At 44.9% G+C, this 23,245-nt stretch overlaps 1 protein-coding gene across 1 annotated transcript in view; it reads left to right on the plus strand.

Annotated features, from left to right (window-relative positions):
* LOC308315167 (uncharacterized protein) overlaps positions 1–23,245 on the plus strand; it is a 62,260-nt gene that overhangs the window by 28,162 nt on the left and 10,853 nt on the right. Inside the window, exons 11-21 of the mRNA XM_080763007.1 lie at positions 2,086–2,195; positions 2,484–4,329; positions 5,141–5,317; positions 6,090–6,254; positions 7,036–7,200; positions 13,780–14,025; positions 15,655–15,819; positions 16,574–16,738; positions 17,779–17,943; positions 18,569–18,733; positions 19,774–19,938. Of these exons, the coding sequence (XP_080619133.1) occupies positions 2,086–2,195; positions 2,484–4,329; positions 5,141–5,317; positions 6,090–6,254; positions 7,036–7,200; positions 13,780–14,025; positions 15,655–15,819; positions 16,574–16,738; positions 17,779–17,943; positions 18,569–18,733; positions 19,774–19,938 (3,534 nt within the window). The remainder of the gene's footprint in view (positions 1–2,085; positions 2,196–2,483; positions 4,330–5,140; positions 5,318–6,089; positions 6,255–7,035; positions 7,201–13,779; positions 14,026–15,654; positions 15,820–16,573; positions 16,739–17,778; positions 17,944–18,568; positions 18,734–19,773; positions 19,939–23,245) is intronic.

A 23,245-nucleotide genomic window follows, 5' to 3' on the forward strand; every position in this document is an offset into this window, starting at 1 on the left:
TCTCTCTCTCTCTCTCTCTCTCTCTCTCTCTCACACACACACAATTTACAATTTAGGCATTTAGCAGACGCTCTTAATCCAGAGCGATTTACATTAAGCAAGAACAAAAGCATGGGAATACATCACATAAAAGCATTTATCATGAAACATGCGTAAGCTAAGAAAGTAACAGTGGAATATCTATAATGAAACTATACATATAAACTATACATATATACTAATATGCTATACATATGTACTATGGCGTGCTATGACTATATACAATGCAATTCTACATAACATGCTATAAGTCTGTATCAAATGCTATCTAAGTCTACAGAAATGATATCTAAGGGGGTAGGGTAAGTGCTATGGGCCATGATGGAGTCTGAAAAGGTGGGTTTTCAGACTACGGCGGAAGATTGGGAGTGATGCTGCAGTTCTGACTGCAATGGGAAGTGCATTCCACAGTTTTGGAGCCAGAAGGGAGAAGAGTTTGGGACGTGTGGAGCGGTGTCCCGGCGTTTTTAGTGAGGGTACTTCCAGCTTCCCTGCGTTGGCTGATCTGAGTGTGCGGGAGGGTTTGTAGGGTTCAATCATACTTGCAAGATATGGGGGAGCCATACCTTTGGTTGCTTTGAATGCCAGCATCAGAGTTTTGTATTCTGTGCGGGCAGCGACCGGGAGCCAGTGGAGGGAGCGGAGCAGGGGGGAGACATGTGAGAATTTTGGCTGGTTGAAGACCAAGCGAGCTGCGGCAACAGCCCAGTTCACTGCATGCTGTGTGTGTGCTATGAACAGCCTGCACTGCAGCCTGCATGACCAGAAGACTAGGCTCAGTGCCCCGGCGGTGAGAGGGGGCATCTGAGACGGGCTAGACTACATGCGCGGCGATAAACCATCATAGCGATATTGATTATTACAATGAATAAGCATAAACACACGTACTTGAACAATGTTGTGGTACATAGGATATTTGAAGACTGATATGCATTTTAGCCCGGTGCAGTGCCGCTACTCAACCTGTGAGCAGGGCTCCGCAGCAGGCTGAACTTAGCCGTGGTTGAGGGCATGTCAGCGGGGGAGACAGAGAGCTAGATGGCCGGGGCATGGGACTCGAGTGCGAAATTGCGATTATGCAACAGTTACCCTAAAACAAAAAACATGTCAACTCAATGTCATTGTAACTAAGATTTCCGAGCTAATTTTTTTGAATGAGACTTTCACCCAGTATGAAGCTAAATGTGACACCAAAATAGTAGCATAAGTTGCTATGCTACTACTGCCACCAAGCCCGGCGAGCCCGCATAGAAGTCGATGGGGAAAGTTAATCGGCACTATGACGTCGTCATCATGATAGCATTGTTGGATAGCCGTTCTTATCCCCCGAGGGGCGTGACATTGGGCCTTTAAGGAGATAACTGTTACAGTCAGGGCTCCAGACTAACTTTTCACAGGTAGCACTGGTGCCACCTACCTTTTCAGTTGGTAGCGCCACCACAAATTAGGTAGCACCAACTTTTTCTTTGTATGACCTTATCACCATGGCTAGCAAAGGTTTTCTTGGCTAAAGCATAAATGCCTTAAATTAAGCACATAACATGGAATATTTCTCACTCACACACATTCTATAGGACATTATTATAATGAATTAACCTATAGTGCATTTTCTTTATTATCATTTGGCTATATGAAACAGAAATGGGCATGTTCAACCTAATGGCCAATAAGGATATTTAACACGGAGGTGCCCACCCTTCTGCATGGGCATGTTCAACCTAATGGCCAATAAGGATATGTAACACTGAGGTGCCCACGTGCCCACTCTTCCTTTATATGGAATGAATGTGAAAGCTGATGTGCTTTTATTGTGAAGGGGAAAGTTTCTAAACGGCTCAGCCTGCATATTTCCATGTGCTGAAACTAGCTGCTCACAACGTGTGGTGGACGTGACACGTTGTGAGCTTGTAAATCTGCTATTTTCAGCATTCAACACCATGTTGTACGACGAAGAATATACCAGGTTTCACGTGCATATGTTGACACGTGTGTGTGTGTGTGTGTGTGTGTGTGTGTGTGTGTGTGTGTGTGTCTCTGGCACTGCAGTCATACCACACCTGGACTCACCACACCCAGTCAAACAACACCTGGACTGAAGACACCCAGTCAAACCACAACTGGACTGAAGACACCCAGTCAAAACACAGGTGGACAAAGTAAGAATGTGCACTCATTGAAAATGCATGCTTATAAATTGAAATCATAGACTAAATGTTAAAATAATTATTGTCTGTATCAATTATATCCAAGTGCATATAATGAAGCTGAACAACTATCAACTCAACAGCTGGACAAAAACAACTGATCTTGTGTTGTTACTTTTGCCTGTTTTTCTGAACAAATTGCATAGTTTCTGGAGGTATTTAATATTAATGTGTGCTGTATACATGTAAAGTTATAAATTAACCTCAATGTTTAAAACATAAATGTTCTTCTCATTTCAGATGTCAGTATTTTGAACGATTATAAGGACAGTGTGAACAGTCTTGATGAAGTGAAAGACGACATGACGGAAGAGTCTGGAACCTCCGTCACCGGCACCTACTCAGAGCTCTACATCTCAGTGGGAGAGAGTGAAGGGGTTAATCGCCAACATGAGGTGATACAGCTTGAAACAGCTTCCAACATGAAGACCTTCCATGACGATGCAATCAACTGCTGTGAAATCTTTAAGATCCTCCTCCCTGGCAGAAAGACACCCAGCACGAGCGTTCTGACCGAAGGCATCGCTGGCATTGGAAAAACATTCTCTGTGCGCAAGTTTCTTCTGGACTGGGCAAGAGGTTTGGAGAACCAAGATATAGATCTCGTGGTTCCCTTTTCATTCCGGGAGCTGAACTTGGTCAGAGATAAGCAGTACAGCCTTCTCAACCTGATCCATGATTTCCACCCAACATTAAAGAAGGTCACAGCAGAGCAGCTCGCTGCCTGGAAAGTTTGCTTCATCTTCGATGGCCTCGATGAAAGCAGGTCTCCGTTGCACTTTGACACAAATGAAATCATCTCTGATGTCACAGTGACATCATCGGTGGATGCTCTGTTGACGAACCTCATCAAGAGGAATCTGCTCCCCTCGGCCCTCCTCTGGATAACCACCAGACCTGCAGCAGCCAATCGGATCCCTCCTGCATGTGTTGACATGGTGACAGAAGTGCGAGGGTTCACAGACCCCCAGAAGGAGAAGTACTTCAGGAAGAGATTCAGTGAAGAGAAGCTGGCCGACAGAGTTCTCTCACACTTGAAGACATCGAGGAGCCTCCACATCATGTGTTACATCCCACTCTTCTGTTGGATCATTGCTACCGTTCTGCTGGACATGTTGAGGACACACACCACCATTGGACAGCTGCCCAAGACCCTGACTGAGATGTGCTGCCACTTCCTGTTGGCTCTGACAAACAGGAAGAAGCAGAAGTATGATGAGACTCATAATGTGAAAAAAAAAGAAAAGAAAAAAAGGACTCAACAGCAGCTCACTAAGACTGACAGGAAAGTTCTTCTGAACCTGGGCATGCTGGCATTTCGACATCTGAAGAAAAGTAGCATCATGTTCTACCAAGAAGACCTGGAAGAGTGTGGTCTTGATGTGAAAGACGCCTCGCTGTACTCAGGAGTGTGCACACAGATCTTCAAAACAGAGAGTGTGCTGTTTCAGAAAAAGGTCTACAGCTTTGTTCATCTGAGCATCCAGGAGTTTATGGCTGCAGTCTACCTGTACCACTGTTTCACACAGAAGAACATGAAGGTACTGAAGACATTCCTGGAAGATGAAAAATACAGAGGTAAGAGCTCCCTCTCCGACTTCCTGAAAGCTGCTATGGAAAAATCCCTGAAGAGTAAAAATGGCCACCTGGACCTACTTGTTCGGTTCCTTCATGGCCTCTCACTGGAGTCCAACCAAAGTCTGTTAGGAGGCCTGCTGGGTCAGACAAAGAAAAGTCTGTTAGGAGGCCTGCTGGGTCAGAGAGAGAACAGTCCAGAAGAGATCCAGAAAGCCATCCAGAACCTGAAGGAGATGTTAACTCGTGATGATGTCTCTCCTGACAGATGTATCAACATCTTCCACTGTCTGATGGAGATGAACGACCAATCATTACATCAGGAGATCCAACAGTTCCTGAAGTCAGAGAACAGAACAGAGAAACTTTCTGAGACCCAGTGTTCAGCTCTGGCCGTCATGCTGCAGATGTCAGAGGAGGTTCTGGAAGAGTTGGACCTGGACAAATACAACACATCAGAGGAGGGGCGAAGGAGACTGATCCCAGCTGTGAGGAACTGCAGAAAGGCTAGGTTAGTAGTCGAGTGAATAGAAACATCCTAGAGTCCATATGTTTGATGCAACGTTTGGAGCTGCTCATTTACTTTTCTTGGGTTAACAAAAAAGAAAAGACAAAAGTACCACATTGGATAATTCTTTCCTAATTCTTATACAAGCTCACAATGCTGCGACCTGTTGTGAGCTTGTAGATCGACTATTTTCAGCAAATATCAGTCATTATGACGGCATCAAGGCCCGCCACAATACATTTTAGTCGAGTAAATCAACTGTAGAATTAGTCGACTAAAATCTTATGACATTTAGAAAACTAAAACATTCCAGGTGACTAAAATGTGACTAAAACTAAATGAAAGCTATTCAAGAGACTATGACTAAGACTAAAATCAATGCTGCCAAAACAACACTGGACTTATAACATTGTGTAGGTTATGAAATGTTATAATATTGTAGGTTATGCAATAATATAATATTGGGGTACATTCAAACTAACAGTAAAGCCTACATCTGTGGCCCAGCTTGAGGAGACAGGGAATAGAAATAGAGACTGAATGCTGGTCTCCAGCAGCTTGTTTGTAAAGCTTTTACACCGTTTAGGCAGTAAATATGCAATGTTGTTGTTCAGTCTTCATTTCACTCCTTCAACTGCTGGTTGAAGTCTTTGATTTCAAAATCTTCCTCTGTACAGACCGTACAGTCATTCTGTGTTGTCAAGTGGTGTCTATATCTCTGGATAACTAGATAGGAGATGTTTTAGTTAATTTCAATGACAGTGAACTAGGTATCATTTGTTTTTATAATCTCTTATTTAATCTGCATTCACAGACTTGTTGGCTGTAAACTCAGAAAGACAGACGTTGAAGTTGTGTCTTCAGCTCTCAGCTCTAATCCTTCCCATTTGAGAGAATTGGACCTCAGTGAAAACGACCTGCAGGACTCAGGACTAGTGGAGCTGCTCTGTGCTTCACTGAAGAGCCCACACTGTAGACTGGAAGTTCTAAAGTAAGATACATTTACCACATTCATTTTAATCACTTCTGTTTATTATGCACTGTATTATGTGAATATAATATGATTGCTGTGGTGAGAATATTTATAAGCTTGATATCATGCAGGTAACCCAAGCTTATGGGCCACTTTCAAAATATGTTTGAAAGTGTTATCCTTTAAGGCAAATGTATAAACTTCTGAGCTACTTCATCATACAACTGGATTACACACCATAAACAGCTGAGCTCACAAGTTGAACGCGTCGAGGACGCAACGCTTGTGAGCTCGTATGATTGTCTATTTTATACGTGCGACCCGTTGTAGCTACGCCACAGTTATCAAGCTTTACCGAGGTACGCAACAGATCAACACATAATCAATATCCTGCATCTACCTACTGTACCAATCAAATATCATTATAATAGTCTAGGCCTGTGGTTCCCAAACTGAGGGCCTGGACCCCCAAGGGGGTCCCCAGATGATTAGCTTAATGTGCAACTAGTGTGGTTTCTCACTCAACAGTAAACACACCAACATACAGTTTAAGTGTATACAGAATAGTATCTGCACATTTCAATGTAATGACTTTTAAAATATTTTTAAAACTAATTTGGTAAATTGGCGAATATTACGGAAGACGCAAACACAACATGTATCTGTGCAGCCGAGTCAAACTAAATGAAATGCCTACAATTCTTGCTTGTCAGGTTATTGGGTCCTCAGTTCAAATAATTGTTTAGGTATCTTTTGTTTTTATAATATCTTTTTTAATCTGCATTCACAGACTTGCTGGCTGTAAACTCAGAAAGACAGACGTTGAAGATGTGTCTTCAGCTCTCAGCTCTAATCCTTCCCATTTGAGAGAATTGGACCTCAGTGAAAACGACCTGCAGGACTCAGGACTCTGTGCTTCACTGAAGAGCCCACACTGTAGACTGGAAGTTCTAAAGTAAGATACATTTACCACATTTATTTTGATCACTTCTGTTTTATTATGCACTGTATTATGTGAATATATATATGATTACTGTGGTGAGAATATTTATAAGCTTGATATCATGCAGGTAACCCAAGCTTATGGGCCACTTTCAAAATATGTTTGAAAGTGTAATCCTTTGAGGCAAATGTATAAACGTCTGAGCTACTTCGTCATACAACTGGATTACACATCATAAACAGCTGAGCTCACAAGTTGAACGCGTCGATGACGCAACGCTTGTGAGCTTGTAGATTGTCTATTTTATATGTGCGACCCGTTGTAGCTACGCCAGTTATCAAGCTTTACCGAGGTACGCAACAGATCAACACATAATCAATATCCTGCATCTACCTACTGTACCAATCAAATATCATTATATTAGTCTAGGCCTGTGGTTCCCAAACTGAGGGTCTGGACCCCCAAGCGGGTCCCCAGATGATTAGCTTAATGTGCAACTAGTGTGGTTTCTCACTCAACAGTAAACACACCAACATACAGTTTAAGTGTATACAGACTAGTATCTGCATATTTCTAAAGGTACAATTTAATGACTTTTAAAACATTTTTAAAACCAATTTGGTAAATTGGGGAATATTACGGAAGACTCAAACACAACATGTATCTGTGCAGCCGAGTCAAACTAAAGGAAATGCCTACAATTCTTCCTTGTCAGGGTATTGGGTCCTCAGTTCAAATAATTGTTATTATTAAAGATTATTAAGATAATCTCTTATTTAATCATCATTCACAGACTTGCTGGCTGTAAACTCAGAAAGACAGACGTTGAAGATGTGTCTTCAGCTCTCGGCTCTAATCCTTCCCATTTGAGAGAATTGGACCTCAGTGAAATCGACCTGCAGGACTCAGGACTCTGTGCTTCACTGAAGAGCCCACACTGTAGACTGGAAGTTCTAAAGTAAGATACATTTACCACATTTATTTTGATCACTTCTGTTCTATTTCGTCCCTGCTAACCGCCAGAGGCGGTGCTTTAAGCACTGAATACGTCCCTTCGCGCATGCGCAGTCGAGTATTTTATACCAACAATGTAAATTTTGACCCCGTGATGACCCCCGGAGTAGTCTATATCTTCCGGCAGTCACCTGGGGCTCAGTCCCTAATTTCTTCTCGCTGCGCAAGTTGTACACAGTACAGAGTTCTACAGCAGAATTGAACTGCATTGTTACAGAACTATTGAGTCGCTGGTAGTCCCGTGACCATTATTGGTCGGAGTAGCGACGCGCGCGTTCGCCCTCCAGGAACTGCGACTCTTATCATCGACTTTACATCTTCTTTTCCCCGTGGGAACGAACTAACAAAGGTAAGCAAACAACCCCTGTGCGCATAGGCTGCGTGCACGCTGCTTCCCTGCCACACACACGGTTGCGTGCTACGATCGGTGACCTGATAGCGTCCCGTTCAGCACTGGTCAAAGCTGAACGGATAAGTTCGGGTCTCTTTGCCAGCTTACACTGTTTGATTCCCATGCATGAATTTAATTGAATTGTATGCTATGCTGCAGTGCTAGTGACGGCAAGCATAGCGCTGCCCGCTCCCAGCACGTCAGCCGACATTGCTTATTGTTTGTTTATTTTCTGTTTAGCCCGTGTCTGCGACGCGGCACGCCACAGCACGGTGCAACTCGAGTAACACTCATTCTGTGTACTGTAGTGTACTTATTTAATGCTATACTATTAAGCTTATAGTTTAAGTTTGGCGTATCTGGAGGGTACTTCAGTATGTGAATTAGCTTGACTGATTTGGTCGTCACTGTTTTCAAGAGTGTACTTTAATTTCGGCATAGAGTCACTGCCTCTTTATAGGTTGTTGTTTGTTAAATTAGATATATGTAACTATATGTTGTATTATTATTATATACTATATATAATTATATATATTATATTATTATTATATACTGTATATAATTATATATTATATATATTGTATTATTATTATATATTATATATAATTATATATTATATACACTGTTCTATCGCTGTTAAAGCACCCCTTAGCCGGCATAGGTGGCGTGCGCGCCCCCTTCCTCCAGCTAAGCGGCCTTTAGCACAGCCAACAGTAGCCTCTGCTGGCACAGGCAGCGTCCGCGCTCCCTCCCTCCAGCATACGGCTCCACCCCTAGCAACCACTAGCGTCCGCGCTCTGGGCTACATCTGCGGGTTACCGATGGACGAACCCCGCCACCACCTGTCCACCTCCTGCCAGGCTCCTCTGCGGCCAGAGGATGGGCATGACCTCTGCCCTGGGTGTCTTGGCCCCCAACATCTGAGGGAGGCACTCGGCGACAACCCATGCATGAACTGCACCATCATGCCCCGGGAGGTGAGGATAGCCAGGTTGGCACAGGTGGAGAAGGTGGAAGGTGAGCTCCCCCCATTGGGCATGCTAACTCAACGCCAGACCAGGGCTTCCAAGCATCGATCCACCACACCTGCTACCTCGACCCCTGCTTCCAAGAGAAGGGCGGGGCCTGACCATAGGCTATCATCTAAGGTCGACCAGATGTCTGCCGACCTGGCCCTAATGAGGGCCATGTTCATGGCCCGTCAGCCCGACATCCAGCCGGAGGACGTAGAACCACCCACTCCGCCGATGCCACACCTGATCCCTGAGGGTCAGGACCCTGACACACTGTCCCTGGCGGCCTCAGCCACCCACTTCCATGACTATGATGAAAGTGAGGCGGATGGGGCAGAGGCGGCTTCCGAGGCCTCTGAGCAGGGCTCGTACTCATCAGCCCAGACCGGTCTGACTGAGACGGCTGGCGGCTCCATGAGGGCCGCCCTGTACATGGCTCTTGATCATCAGAGCCTGGCTGGACCGCAGCAGGCGGAGTCAGCCCCGTCAAGCCGTTTTTTCAAGAACAAGCCAGCCCCCTCTAGCTTTACCGTTCCTCACTCGGAGGACTTTCTGAAGGAGCTTCACACTTGCTGGAGAGACTCGAAGGCTTGTTCTCGTCTCTCTGCCGATGGGCGTGCCCTCGCGGCCATGGACAACCCGGAAGGAGTCGGCCTGCAGCGCATGCCGGCTGTGGAGCCCTGCATCGCTTCCTTAGTAGTCGCCCCCGACGAGGCGCTACGGCAGGACACCAGGTGCCCCCGACCCCAGTGCAGGACCACCGATGACCTCCTCATAAGGGCTTATGATGCAGGAACCCGTGCCGGGAGGATCTCCAACTCCCTGTCACACCTCATGCTCGCCCTCTCTGCATCTCTGCAGGCGAACAACGCGAGCGCAGAGCCCGCAGACGCCAACACCCTCTGCGACGCATCACTGGAGGCATTTGGCCTCATGTCAAGAGAGCTGGGACGGATGATGTCCACTCTCGTTCAGGCGCGGCGCCAAGTCTGGCTCTCTCAGGCCAACCTGACTGAGAAGACCAGGGCAACCCTGCGCGGCCTCCCAGTGGTGCCGGGAGCGATATTCGGCCCAGCTGCGTGGGAAGCACTGGACCGCACAATCCGGGCCAGGGAGGACAAGGAGCAGCTGTCAAGCCTGAGGCGACAGCGCATGCCTCCCCCAGAGGGGCCTCCCAACAGGATCAGAGGCCCCTCGGCCGCCACCCGAGCTCGCCTGCCACAGGCCCCCACTTGGGGCCAGCGCACTTCCCAGTGGACTGAACAGAGGCAGGGCCATAACCCTGGCCGGCCCTCTACTAGGCAGTTTCGTGCCCCGGGCCCTGGCGGACCCCCCCCCAGGGCCCCTAGGGGCCGGGGGGGCAGACGCTGAGACCACGCGGCCGGCCGTCGGATACTTTACACCTCAGCAGCTCAGGTACTGGGCTGCTCAAGCTTCGGACACGTGGGTGTTTGCCACCTTAACCCACGGGTACAAGCTTCAGTTCCGACGCTGGCCCCCCACAGCCGGCCGGGTCAGAATGACCACTATAGCCGACCCGGCAAAGGCCCTTGCCCTAGACCAGGAGCTGTCCACCCTCCTGGCCAAGGGCGCCATCGAAGCAATAGACCCCCGGGAGCACCCCAGGGGGTTCTACTCAACATACTTCCTAGTGCCAAAGAAGACAGGCGGTTTTCGCCCCGTCTTAGACCTGAGGGTGCTAAACAAATACATGAAGGTCATTCCGTTCCACATGTTGACCTCAAGGGACGTCCTGCAATCCATCGCCCACAGGGAATGGTTCACATCAGTGGACCTAAAGGACGCATATTTTCATGTCCCCATTGCTCGGCAACACCGCCAGTTCCTGCGGTTTGCCTATCGAGGCCGCCACTGGCAGTTCAGAGTTCTGCCGTTCGGGCTCTCCCTCTCTCCGAGAGTATTCACGAGGTGTGTGGCAGCGGCGCTGGCGCCTCTCCAATCGCAGGGCGTCAAGATCCTTCCATACCTCGACGACTGGCTGATCTGTGCGCCATCCCAGGCGCTGGTAGCCGAGGACACAGCACGTCTCCTGTCCCATGCAGCCCGGCTGGGGTTAAAGGTAAATGTGGAAAAAGTTGCCTGATCCCATCCCAAACCACAACATTTATTGGTCTGGCGTTACACACCATAACGATGAAAGCCTGTCCGTCCTCACGCCGGGTGGACGACATTATAAAGTTTCTTCCCATGTTCCGGAGAGGCAGTCGGCTGTCGCTCATCACATTCCTCCGCCTCTTGGGCAAACTGACGTCCGTGGCGGCCGTTGTCCCCCTGGGTTTGCTGCGACTGCGCCCCCTGCAGAGGTGGCTGAACAGTTTTCAGTTGGATGCCGAGCGACACAGACACAAGAAGATAACCGTGTCACAACAGTGTCTACTCGCCCTAGCCCCATGGAGAGACAGGGTGTACCTGTCGAGGGGGGTCCCTATGGGGTCCATTCCCTCTCGCAGGGAGATCGTCACCACCGACGCTTGCCTCCTGGGCTGGGGTGCGGTGTGGCAGAGCAGGACAGCTCGCAACCAGTGGTCGGCGGAAGATCGCCGAGACCACATAAATGTGCTGGAGCTACGTGCGGTGCACCTGGCCCTACAACGCTTCCTGCCATACTTGAGAGGCAGGCACATACTCATACGGTCAGACAACACCTCAACCGTATTCCACATCAATCACCAGGGCGGAACCAAGTCTGCACGACTACTAGAGGTGTCCACAGACCTGCTGACTTGGCGGCCCCCCGTCTCACCAGCCTACGGGCGGTGCACATACCAGGGGAGCGGAACCACCTCGCAGACTTCCTCTCCCGCCAGAAGCCCCCGTCAGGGGAATGGCGCCTCCATCCGGATGTGGTGCACACCATCTGGGCCCGCTTCGGGAGAGCACAGGTGGACCTCTTCGCTTCAGGGGAGTCAACCCACTGCCCTCGCTGGTTTTCCCTAGCGGAAACCGTCAGTCCTCTAGGCCTGGACGCACTGGCGCACCCCTGGCCACAGGAGCTGCTCTATGCATTTCCACCACTTCCTCTGGTACGCTCAGGTCTCCAGAGGGTCGTTCAGGAGGGTCACACCATCCTGCTGGTGGCCCCTTTCTGGCCAGGGAGGACATGGTTCCCCCTGCTCCACAGCCTCTGTCACGGAACGCCTTGGCGCCTCCCCGACAGGAGGGACCTACTGTCGCAGCTGGGAGGCCGGATCTGGCACCCATGCCCACAACGCCTCCAGCTGTGCGTCTGGCCGCTCAGGGGCCGGAGCCACTGCTGAGCAGCCCGGTGAGACACACCATACTGAACGCCAGAGCGCCGTCCACCAGGCTACAGTACGACAACAGGTGGAAGCTGTTTTCCAGCTGGTGTAGGGATCTGGGCGAAGACCCAGTACACTGCCCTGTACCCAAAATCCTGGAGTTCCTGCAATCCCTACTAGGTAAGGGCCGGTCCCCCTCTACCTTGAAGGTTTACGTGGCAGCAATATCCTGCCGCCATGTGACAATTAACGACCGCACAGTAGGGAGCCACAACCTGGTGTCCCTCTTCCTGAGAGGGGCTCGGAGGTTGCATCCCCCGAGAGCTCCGAGAGCTCCGTCATGGGACCTTAACCGGGTACTGGACGCCCTATGCGGGCCTCCCTTCGAACCCTTGGCACAGGCCGAGGTGAAGTGGGCGTCATACAAGACATCCCTTCTCCTGGCCATTACATCGGCAAAGCGCGTCAGTGAACTGCACGCTCTGTCAGTCAGTGACTCATGTCTGAGGTGGAACGCAGACGGCTCGGGGGTCACGCTGTGGCCAAACATAGCATTCCTCCCGAAGGTGCTGTCGCAGGCTCACCTCAACCAGCCTATCAGGCTGGCTCGATTTAACCCCCCACCTGGAGAGGGGACAGACAAACTGGAGCTGTTGTGCCCAGTCCGGGCTCTGAGAGCCTACATTGAAGCTACTGCACGCATCAGGCGGGCAGAGCAGCTATTCCTTTGCCATAGTGGTGTGAACAAAGGCGGCGCTCTCTCCAAGCAGCGCCTGTCCCACTGGATTGTAGACACAATCAGCCACGCCTATGAGGTAAGTAACCTCCCCGTACCATCAGGTGTACCACTCTACAAGGAGCATTTCCACATCATGGGCTGCCATGAGAGGGGTGCCCTTGGAGGACATTTGTGCCGCCGCCAAATGGGCTTCGGCAGGCACTTTCTCAAGATTCTACAGGGTGAATGTGGCCACTCCCCACCCATTGGACGTGGTCCTCTTCCCCGAATCCTCCGGTTCTACCCTTTGAGGTTTGTAATCAGGATTCCTCGTGACTTGGCTGGTATAAGTCATTCAGTGCTTAAAGCACCGCCTCTGGCGGTTAGCAGGGACGAAATAGAACGATAGTTATGTATGTAACTACGGTTCTATGAGTCCGAATGACCGCCAGAGGCACTCTTGTCACTCAGAATCCTCATGTTCTCGCGAGAAGATTCTGTAGGGACTGAGCCCCAGGTGACTGCCGGAAGATATAGACTACTCCGGGGGTCATCACGGGGTCAAAATTGACATTGTTGGTATAAAATACTCGACTGCGCATGCGCGAAGGGACGTATTCAGTGCTTAAAGCACCGCCTCTGGCGGTCATTCGGGACTCATAGAACCGTAGTTACATACGTAACTATCGTTTTATTATGTACTGTATTATGTGAATATAATATGAATGCTGTGGTGAGAATGTATTAATAAGCTTGATATTGATCGTGTAATATCCCTTTAAGGCAAATGTATTGTAGGCTACTTCGACATACAACATGGTTGCGCACCGAAAATAGCTGATCTACAAGCTCACTGTCTCCAAATGTCTTAATGCTCAGGGTGGGATCTATGTTGGTTCTCTGCTCTACATGTAAAATGTCTTGAGACAACTTGTTGTGAGTCGACACTTTAATAAAATTGAACTGAATTGAATCACAGCGCGTCGAGGACACAACACTTGTGAGCTTGCAGATCGGCTATTTTCGATGTTCAACCCCCTTGTAGCTACGCCACAGTTATCGAGCTTTACCGTGGTACGCATTAATACATAATCAATAGTCTGCATCTACCTACTGTACTAATCTATTATCACTCTATTAGTCTAGGTCTGTGGTTCCCAAACTGTCTGATGGAGATGAACGACCACTCACTACATCAGAAGATCCAACAGTTCCTGAAGTCAGAGAACAGAACAGAGAAACCTTCTGAGACCCAGTGTTCAGCTCTGGCCGTCATGCTGCAGATGTCAGAGGAGGTTCTGGAAGAGTTGGACCTGGACAAATACAACACATCAGAGGAGGGGCGAAGGAGACTGATCCCAGCTGTGAGGAACTGCAGAAAGGCTCGGTTAGTAGTCAAGTGAATAGAAACATGCCATAAATGCCATTACAGTTAACACTATAATTATAAATGAAGGTTGGCATAAAAGGTGTCTGCATTTCAAATAGTGATTAGTGGTATTGTCTGTATTGTCTGCATTGTTATGCATTGTTCCACGCCCCTTTTAACACCATAAAAGACAGCCAAAATACCCAACGTTAAATCCGCTTCACTGTGGTGAAAGCACTCAGTAGAACAAGTTGAAAGGTGTCACTCACAGATCTATAAGCATACAATGCTTTGCATCGCAACACATTGACAGCTTGTAGGTCTGGTTAATTATCAAAGGGAGTCCCTCGATGCGATGTAATATAAAAAGCAGCCAAAGCTTTTGAAAGTGGTACAAAGTTGACCTAGAGGGAAAGGCCATGGAGTCACTTAATCCTCCATCCTCCATCCTCCAGGGACCATGTGTGTGATATGATCTGTAGGGTCCATCCTCCAGGGACCATGTGTGTGATATGATCTGTAGGGTCCATCCTCCAGGGACCATGTGTGTGATATGATCTGTAGGGTCCATCCTCCAGGGACCATGTGTGTGTCATCATCTGTCTAGCATGAAGGTGCACAACACACATCCTGGCAATAATTTAAAGATAATGTTGTCCTAAGTGTAGTAGCTGGCGAATGAAATTATCAATGCTGTATAATGGCTGAATATCCATGGACAACTTAAGTTATAAGCAACATAGTTTGTCTAAGCTCCAGATTCAATAATGATATTTTAACTGCCATGGTTATTTTAATTACTCCGTTAAAGGAGCAACAGTTGTTGCTTGTGAAAAGGATCAATATTAATAATATAAGACACTTCTTATATCTGTGCATATGTTTGATGCAACGTTTGGAGCTGCTCATTTCCTTTTCTTGGGTTAACAAAAAAAAGAAAAAAGTACCACATTGGATAATTCTTTCATAATTCTTATACAAGCTCACAATGCTGCGATTGGCTATTTTCAGCAAAAATCTGTCATTGTGACGGCATCAAGGCCCGCCACAATACATTTTAGTCAAATAAATCAACTGTAGATTTAGTCGACTAAAACTTATGACATTTAGTCGACTAAAACTAGACTAAAAACTAAAACATTCCAGGTGACTAAAATGTGACTAAAACTAAATGAAAGCTATTCAAGAGACTATGACTAAAACTAAAATCAATGCTGCCAAAACAACACTGGACTTATAACATTGTGTAGGTTATGAAATGTTATAATATTGTAGGTTATGCAATATTATAATATTGGGGTAAATTCAAACTAACAGTAAAGCCTACATCTGTGGCCCAGCTTGAGGAGACAGGGAATAGAAATAGAGACTGAATGCTGGTCTCCAGCAGCTTGTTTGTAAAGCTTTTACACCGTTTAGTCAGTAAATATCCAATGTTGTTGTTCAGTCTTCATTTCACTCCTTCAACTGCTGGTTGAAGTCTTTGATATCAAAATCTTCCTCTGTACAGACCGTACAGTCATTCTGTGTTGTCAAGTGGTGTCTATATCTCTGGATAACTAGATAGGAGATGTTTTAGTTAATTTCAATGACAGTGAACTAGGTATAATTTGTTTTTCTAATCTCTTATTTAATCTGCATTCACAGACTTGTTGGCTGTAAACTCAGAAAGACAGACGTTGAAGTTGTGTCTTCAGCTCTCAGCTCTGATCCTTCCCATTTGAGAGAATTGGACCTCAGTGAAAACGACCTGCAGGACTCAGGACTCTGTGCTTCACTGAAGAGCCCACACTGTAGACTGGAAGTTCTAAAGTAAGATACATTTACCACATTCATTTTAATCACTTCTGTTTATTATGCACTGTATTATGTGAATATAATATGATTGCTGTGGTGAGAATATTTATAAGCTTGATATCATGCAGGTAACCCAAGCTTATGGGCCACTTTCAAAATATGTTTGAAAGTGTAATCCTTTGAGGCAAATATATAAACTTCTGAGCTACTTCGTCATACAACTGGATTACACACCATAAACAGCTGAGCTCACAAGTTGAACGCGTCGATGACGCAACGCTTGTGAGCTTGTAGATTGTCTATTTTATATGTGCGACCCGCTTTACCGAGGTACGCAACAGATCAACACATAATCAATATCCTGCATCTACCTACTGTACCAATCAAATATCATTATATTAGTCTAGGCCTGTGGTTCCCAAACTGAGGGTCTGGACCCCCAACCGGGTCCCCAGATGATTAGCTTAATGTGCAACTAGTGTGGTTTCTCACTCAACAGTAAACACACCAACATACAGTTTAAGTGTATACAGACTAGTATCTGCACATTTCTAAAGGTACAATTTAATTACTTTTAAAATATTTTTAAAACCAATTTGGTAAATTGGCGAATATTACGGAAGACGCAAACACAACATGTATCTGTGCAGCCGAGTCAAACTAAATTAAATGCCTACAATTCTTGCTTGTCAGGTTATTGGGTCCTCAGTTCAAATAATTGTTTAGGTATCATCTGTTTTATAATATCTTATTTAATCTGCATTCACAGACTTGCTGGCTGTAAACTCAGAAAGACAGACGTTGAAGTTGTGTCTTCAGCTCTCAGCTCTAATCCTTCCCATTTGAGAGAATTGGACCTCAGTGAAAACGACCTGCAAGACTCAGGACTCTGTGCTTCACTGAAGAGCCCACACTGTAGACTGGAAGTTCTAAAGTAAGATACATTTACCACATTTATATTTGATCACTTCTGTTTTATTATATGAATATAATATGAATGCTGTGGTGAGAATGTATTAATAAGCTTGATATTGAACGTGTAATATCCCTTTAAGGTAAATGTATTGTAGGCTACTTCGACATACAACATGGTTGCGCACTGAAAATAGCTGATCTACAAGCTCACTGTCTCCAAATGTCTTAATGCTCAGGGTGGGATCTATGTTGGTTCTCTGCTCTACATGTAAAGCGTCTTGAGACAACTTATTGTGAGTCGACACTTTAATAAAATTGAACTGAATTGAATCACAGCGCGGCGAGGGCACAACACTTGTGAGCTTGCAGATCGGCTATTTTCGACGTTCAACCCCCTGTACCTACGCCACAGTTATCGAGCTTTACCGTGAATACGTAATCAATAGTCTGCCTCTACCTACTGTACTAATCAATTATCATTCTATTAGTCTAGGTCTGTGGTTCCCAAACTGAGGGTCTGGACCCCCAAGGGGGTCCCCAGAGGATTAGCTTAATGTGCAGCATTGTTTTCTCACTGAACAGTAGACAAACCACAGTATAAGTGTACAGTATACAGAGTATCTGTACATTCCTAAAGCCCAAACCACACCAAAGGGTTGGGTCGGGACAAAGTGTTTTTTTTTAAGATAAACCACACCAATGAAACTGCATTGGTGTGGTTGATGTAAAAACCAAAAGAAAGAAAAGGTTTTGTCCTGACCCGACCCTTTGGTCTGGTTTTGGGATGTAAGGTACAATTCAATTCAATTACTTTTAAAACATTTTTAAAACCAAATTGTCAAATATTACAGAAAAAAGTCGCAAACATTGTGAAAATAGCTGATCTACAAGCTCACTGTGAGGCATTGTGAGCTTGTAGTTTGGCTATTTTCGTATCAGTGAAACTGAAAGTAATGCCTTTAATTCCAAGTACTTGTCAGGTAGGGGTCTCCCAAGTTCAGATATGATTATTTAGGTATAATTTGTTTTTATAATCTCTTATTTAATCTGCATTCACAGACTTGCTGGCTGTAAACTCAGAAAGACAGACGTTGAAGTTGTGTCTTCAGCTCTCGGCTCTAATCTTTTCCATTTGAGAGAATTGGACCTCAGTGAAAACGACCTGCAGGACTCAGGACTCTGTGCTTCACTGAAGAGCCCACACTGTAGACTGGAAGTTCTAAAGTAAGATACATTTACCACATTTATTTTGATCACTTCTGTTTTATTATGTACTGTATTATGTGAATACAATATGAATGCTGTGGTGAGAATGTATTAATAAGCTTGATAGTGATCGTGTAATATCCCTTTAAGGCAACTCTGGTGAGCTTGTAGATTGTCTATTTTATACGTGTGACCCGTTGTAGCTACGCCAGTTATCAAGCTTTACCGAGGTACGCAACAGATCAACACATAATCAATATCCTGCATCTACCTACTGTAACAATTAAATATCATTATATTAGTCTAGGCCTGTGGTTCCCAAACTGAGGGTCTGGACCCCCAAGGGGGTCCCCAGATTATTAGCTTAACTAGTGTGGTTTCTCACTCAACAGTTTAAGTGTATACAGACTAGTATCTGCACATTTCTAAAGGTACAATTTAATTACTTTTAAAATATTTTTAAAACCAATTTGGTAAATTGGCGAATATTACGGAAGACGCAAACACAACATGTATCTGTGCAGCCGAGTCAAACTAAATTAAATGCCTACAATTCTTGCTTGTCAGGTTATTGGGTCCTCAGTTCAAATAATTGTTTAGGTATCATCTGTTTTATAATATCTTATTTAATCTGCATTCACAGACTTGCTGGCTGTAAACTCAGAAAGACAGACGTTGAAGTTGTGTCTTCAGCTCTCAGCTCTAATCCTTCCCATTTGAGAGAATTGGACCTCAGTGAAAACGACCTGCAAGACTCAGGACTCTGTGCTTCACTGAAGAGCCCACACTGTAGACTGGAAGTTCTAAAGTAAGATACATTTACCACATTTATATTTGATCACTTCTGTTTTATTATATGAATATAATATGAATGCTGTGGTGAGAATGTATTAATAAGCTTGATATTGAACGTGTAATATCCCTTTAAGGTAAATGTATTGTAGGCTACTTCGACATACAACATGGTTGCGCACTGAAAATAGCTGATCTACAAGCTCACTGTCTCCAAATGTCTTAATGCTCAGGGTGGGATCTATGTTGGTTCTCTGCTCTACATGTAAAGCGTCTTGAGACAACTTATTGTGAGTCGACACTTTAATAAAATTGAACTGAATTGAATCACAGCGCGGCGAGGGCACAACACTTGTGAGCTTGCAGATCGGCTATTTTCGACGTTCAACCCCCTGTACCTACGCCACAGTTATCGAGCTTTACCGTGAATACGTAATCAATAGTCTGCCTCTACCTACTGTACTAATCAATTATCATTCTATTAGTCTAGGTCTGTGGTTCCCAAACTGAGGGTCTGGACCCCCAAGGGGGTCCCCAGAGGATTAGCTTAATGTGCAGCATTATTTTCTCACTGAACAGTAGACAAACCACAGTATAAGTGTACAGTATACAGAGTATCTGTACATTCCTAAAGCCCAAACCACACCAAAGGGTTGGGTCGGGACAAAGTGTTTTTTTTTAAGATAAACCACACCAATGAAACTGCATTGGTGTGGTTGATGTAAAAACCAAAAGAAAGAAAAGGTTTTGTCCTGACCCGGCCCTTTGGTCTGGTTTTGGGATGTAAGGTACAATTCAATTCAATTACTTTTAAAACATTTTTAAAACCAAATTGTCAAATATTACAGAAAAAAGTCGCAAACATTGTGAAAATAGCTGATCTACAAGCTCACTGTGAGGCATTGTGAGCTTGTAGTTTGGCTATTTTCGTATCAGTGAAACTGAAAGTAATGCCTTTAATTCCAAGTACTTGTCAGGTAGGGGTCTCCCAAGTTCAGATATGATTATTTTGGTATAATTTGTTTTTATAATCTCTTATTTAATCTGCATTCACAGACTTGCTGGCTGTAAACTCAGAAAGACAGACGTTGAAGTTGTGTCTTCAGCTCTCGGCTCTAATCTTTTCCATTTGAGAGAATTGGACCTCAGTGAAAACGACCTGCAGGACTCAGGACTCTGTGCTTCACTGAAGAGCCCACACTGTAGACTGGAAGTTCTAAAGTAAGATACATTTACCACATTTATTTTGATCACTTCTGTTTTATTATGTACTGTATTATGTGAATATAATATGATTGCTGTGGTGAGAATATTAATAATCTTGATATCATGCAGGTAACCCAAGCTTATGGGCCTGAGTAGATGTTAAAATTACCCAAATATGTTTGAAAGTGTATTAATCCTTTAAGGCTAATGTATAAGCTTCTGAGCTACTTCGTCATACAACTGGATTACACACCATAAACAGCTGATGCACAAACTCACAACGCGTCGAGGACGCAACGCTTGTGAGCTCGTATGATTGTCTATTTTATACGTGCGACCCGTTGTAGCTACGCTACAGTTATCAAGCTTTACCGAGGTACGCAACAGATCAACACATAATCAATATCCTGCATCTACCTACTGTACCAATCAAATATCATTATATTAGTCTAGGCCTGTGGTTCCCAAACTGAGGGTCTGGACCCCCAAGGGGGTCCCCAGAGGATTAGCTTAATGTGCAGCATTGTTTTCTCACTGAACAGTAGACAAACCAACAGTATAAGTGTACAGTATACAGAGTATCTGTACATTTCTAAAGCCCAAACCACACCAAAGGGTTGGGTCGGGACAAAGTGTTTTCTTTAAGATAAACCACACCAATGAAACTCATTGAGTTGCATTGGTGTGGTTAATCAAAAAGAAAGAAAAGATTTTGTCCCGACCCGACCCTTTGGTGTGGTTTAGGATTTAAGGTACAATTACATTACTTTAAAAACATTTTTAAAACCAAATTGTCAAATATTACAGAAGAAAGTCGCAAACATTGTGAAAATAGCTGATCTACAAGCTCACTGTGAGGCATTGTGAGCTTGTAGTTTGGCTATTTTCATAATATGTATCAGTGAAACTGAAAGTAATGCCTATAATTCCAAGTACTTGTCAGGTAGGGGTCTCCCAAGTTCAGATATGATTATTTAGGTATAATTTGTTTTGATTTCTCTTATCTAATCTGCATTCACAGACTTGCTGGCTGTAAACTCAGAAAGACAGACGTTGAAGTTGTGTCTTCAGCTCTCAGCTCTAATCCTTCCCATTTGAGAGAATTGAACCTCAGTGAAAACGACCTGCAGGACTCAGAACTCTGTGCTTCACTGAAGAGCCCACACTGTAGACTGGAAGTTCTAAAGTAAGATACATTTACCACATTTATTTTGATCACTTCTGTTTTATTATGTACTGTGTTATGTGAATATAATATGATCGCTGTGGTGAGAATATTAATAATCTTGATATCATGCAGGTAACCCAAGCTTATGGGCCTGAGTAGATGTTAAAATTACCCAAATATGTTTAAGTAATAAGTCTATTAATTCTTTAAGGCAAATGTATAAGCTTCTGAGCTACTTCGTCATACAACTGGATTACACACCATAAACAGCTGATGCACAAACTCACAACGCGTCGAGGACGCAACGCTTGTGAGCTTGTAGATTGTGTATTTTATACGTGCGACCCGTTGTAGCTACGCTACAGTTATCAAGCTTTACCGAGGTACGCAACAGATCAACACATAATCAATATCCTGCATCTACCTACTGTACCAATCAAATATCATTATATTAGTCTAGGCCTGTGGTTCCCAAACTGAGGGTCTGGACCCCCAAGCGGGTCCCCAGATGATTAGCTTAATGTGCAACTAGTGTGGTTTCTCACTCAACAGTAAACACACCAACATACAGTTTAAGTGTATACAGACTAGTATCTGCACATTTCTAAAGGTACAATTTAATGACTTTTAAAACATTTTTAAAACCAATTTGGTAAATTGGCGAAAATTACGGAAGACGCAAACACAACATGTATCTGTGCAGCCGAGTCAAACTAAATGAAATGCCTACAATTCTTGCTTGTCAGGGTATTGGGTCCTCAGTTCAAATAATTGTTTAGGTATCATCTGTTTTTATAATATCTTATTTAATCTGCATTTACAGACTTGCTGGCTGTAAACTCAGAAAGACAGATGTTGAAGATGTGTCTTCAGCTCTCAGCTCTAATCCATCCCATTTGAGAGAATTGGACCTCAGTAAAAACGACCTGCAGGACTCAGGACTAGTGGAGCTGCTCTGTGCTTCACTGAAGAGCCCACACTGTAGACTGGAAGTTCTAAAGTAAGATACATTTACCACATGAATTTTAATCACTTCTGTTTATTATGCACTGTATTATGTGAATATAATATGAATGCTGTGGTGAGAATGTATTAATAAGCTTGATATTGAACGTGTAATATCCCTTTAAGGCAAATGTATTGTAGGCTACTTCGACATACAGTAGCCTACAACGTGGTTGCGCACCGAAAATAGCTGATCTACAAGCTCACTGTCTCCAATGTCTTAATGCTCAGGGTGGGATCTATGTTGGTTCTCTGCTCTACATGTAAAGTGTCTTGAGACAACTTGTTGTGAGTCGACACTTTAATAAAATGTAACTGAATTGAATCACAGCGCGGCGAGGACACAACACTTGTGAGCTTGCAGATCGGCTATTTTCGACGTTCAACCCCTTGTAGCTACGCCACAGTTATCGAGCTTTACCGTGGTACGATTAATACATAATCAATAGTCTGCATCTACTGCACTAATAAATTATCATTCTATTAGTCTAGGTCTGTGGTTCCCAAACTGAGGGTCTGGACCCCCAAGGGGGTCCCCAGAGGATTAGCTTAATGTGCAGCATTGTTTTCTCACTGAACAGTAGACAAACCACAGTATAAGTGTACAGTATACAGAGTATCTGTACATTTTTAAAGCCCAAACCACACCAAAGGGTTGGGTCGGGACCATAGACTGTAAAAAAATATGGACAAAGCATTCTCCCGGTCTAACATGAACGTAAAATGAAGCCTGTCAGTCCTTGTATTGTAAGTCGCCATCTTTCTAGATCCGTTTTGGCCCAGCTCGCCATTGGCTGGCCCAGACAACGAGGCGGGACTTCCCCCCTTCTTCTCCGTTGGTTTTTATTTTGACTCGAGTGGGAGGGGAATCCCGATCATAGACTGTAACGGTAGCCACGCCCCTCAGAACATATGCGACTTTATCATTTTTTTTGCCTACAATTCTTGTTTGTCAGGGTATTGGGTCCTCAGTTCAAATAATTGTTTAGGTATCATCTGTTTTTATAATATCTTATTTAATCTGCATTCACAGACTTGCTGGCTGTGAACTCAGAAAGACAGACGTTGAAGCTGTGTCTTCAGCTCTCAGCTCTAATCCTTCCCATTTGAGAGAATTGGACCTCAGTGAAAACGACCTGCAGGACTCAG

This window comes from Protomyctophum bolini (assembly GCF_963924005.1).
Source record: "Protomyctophum bolini genome assembly, chromosome: 5".
Classification (NCBI taxonomy): Eukaryota; Metazoa; Chordata; class Actinopteri; order Myctophiformes; family Myctophidae; genus Protomyctophum; species Protomyctophum bolini.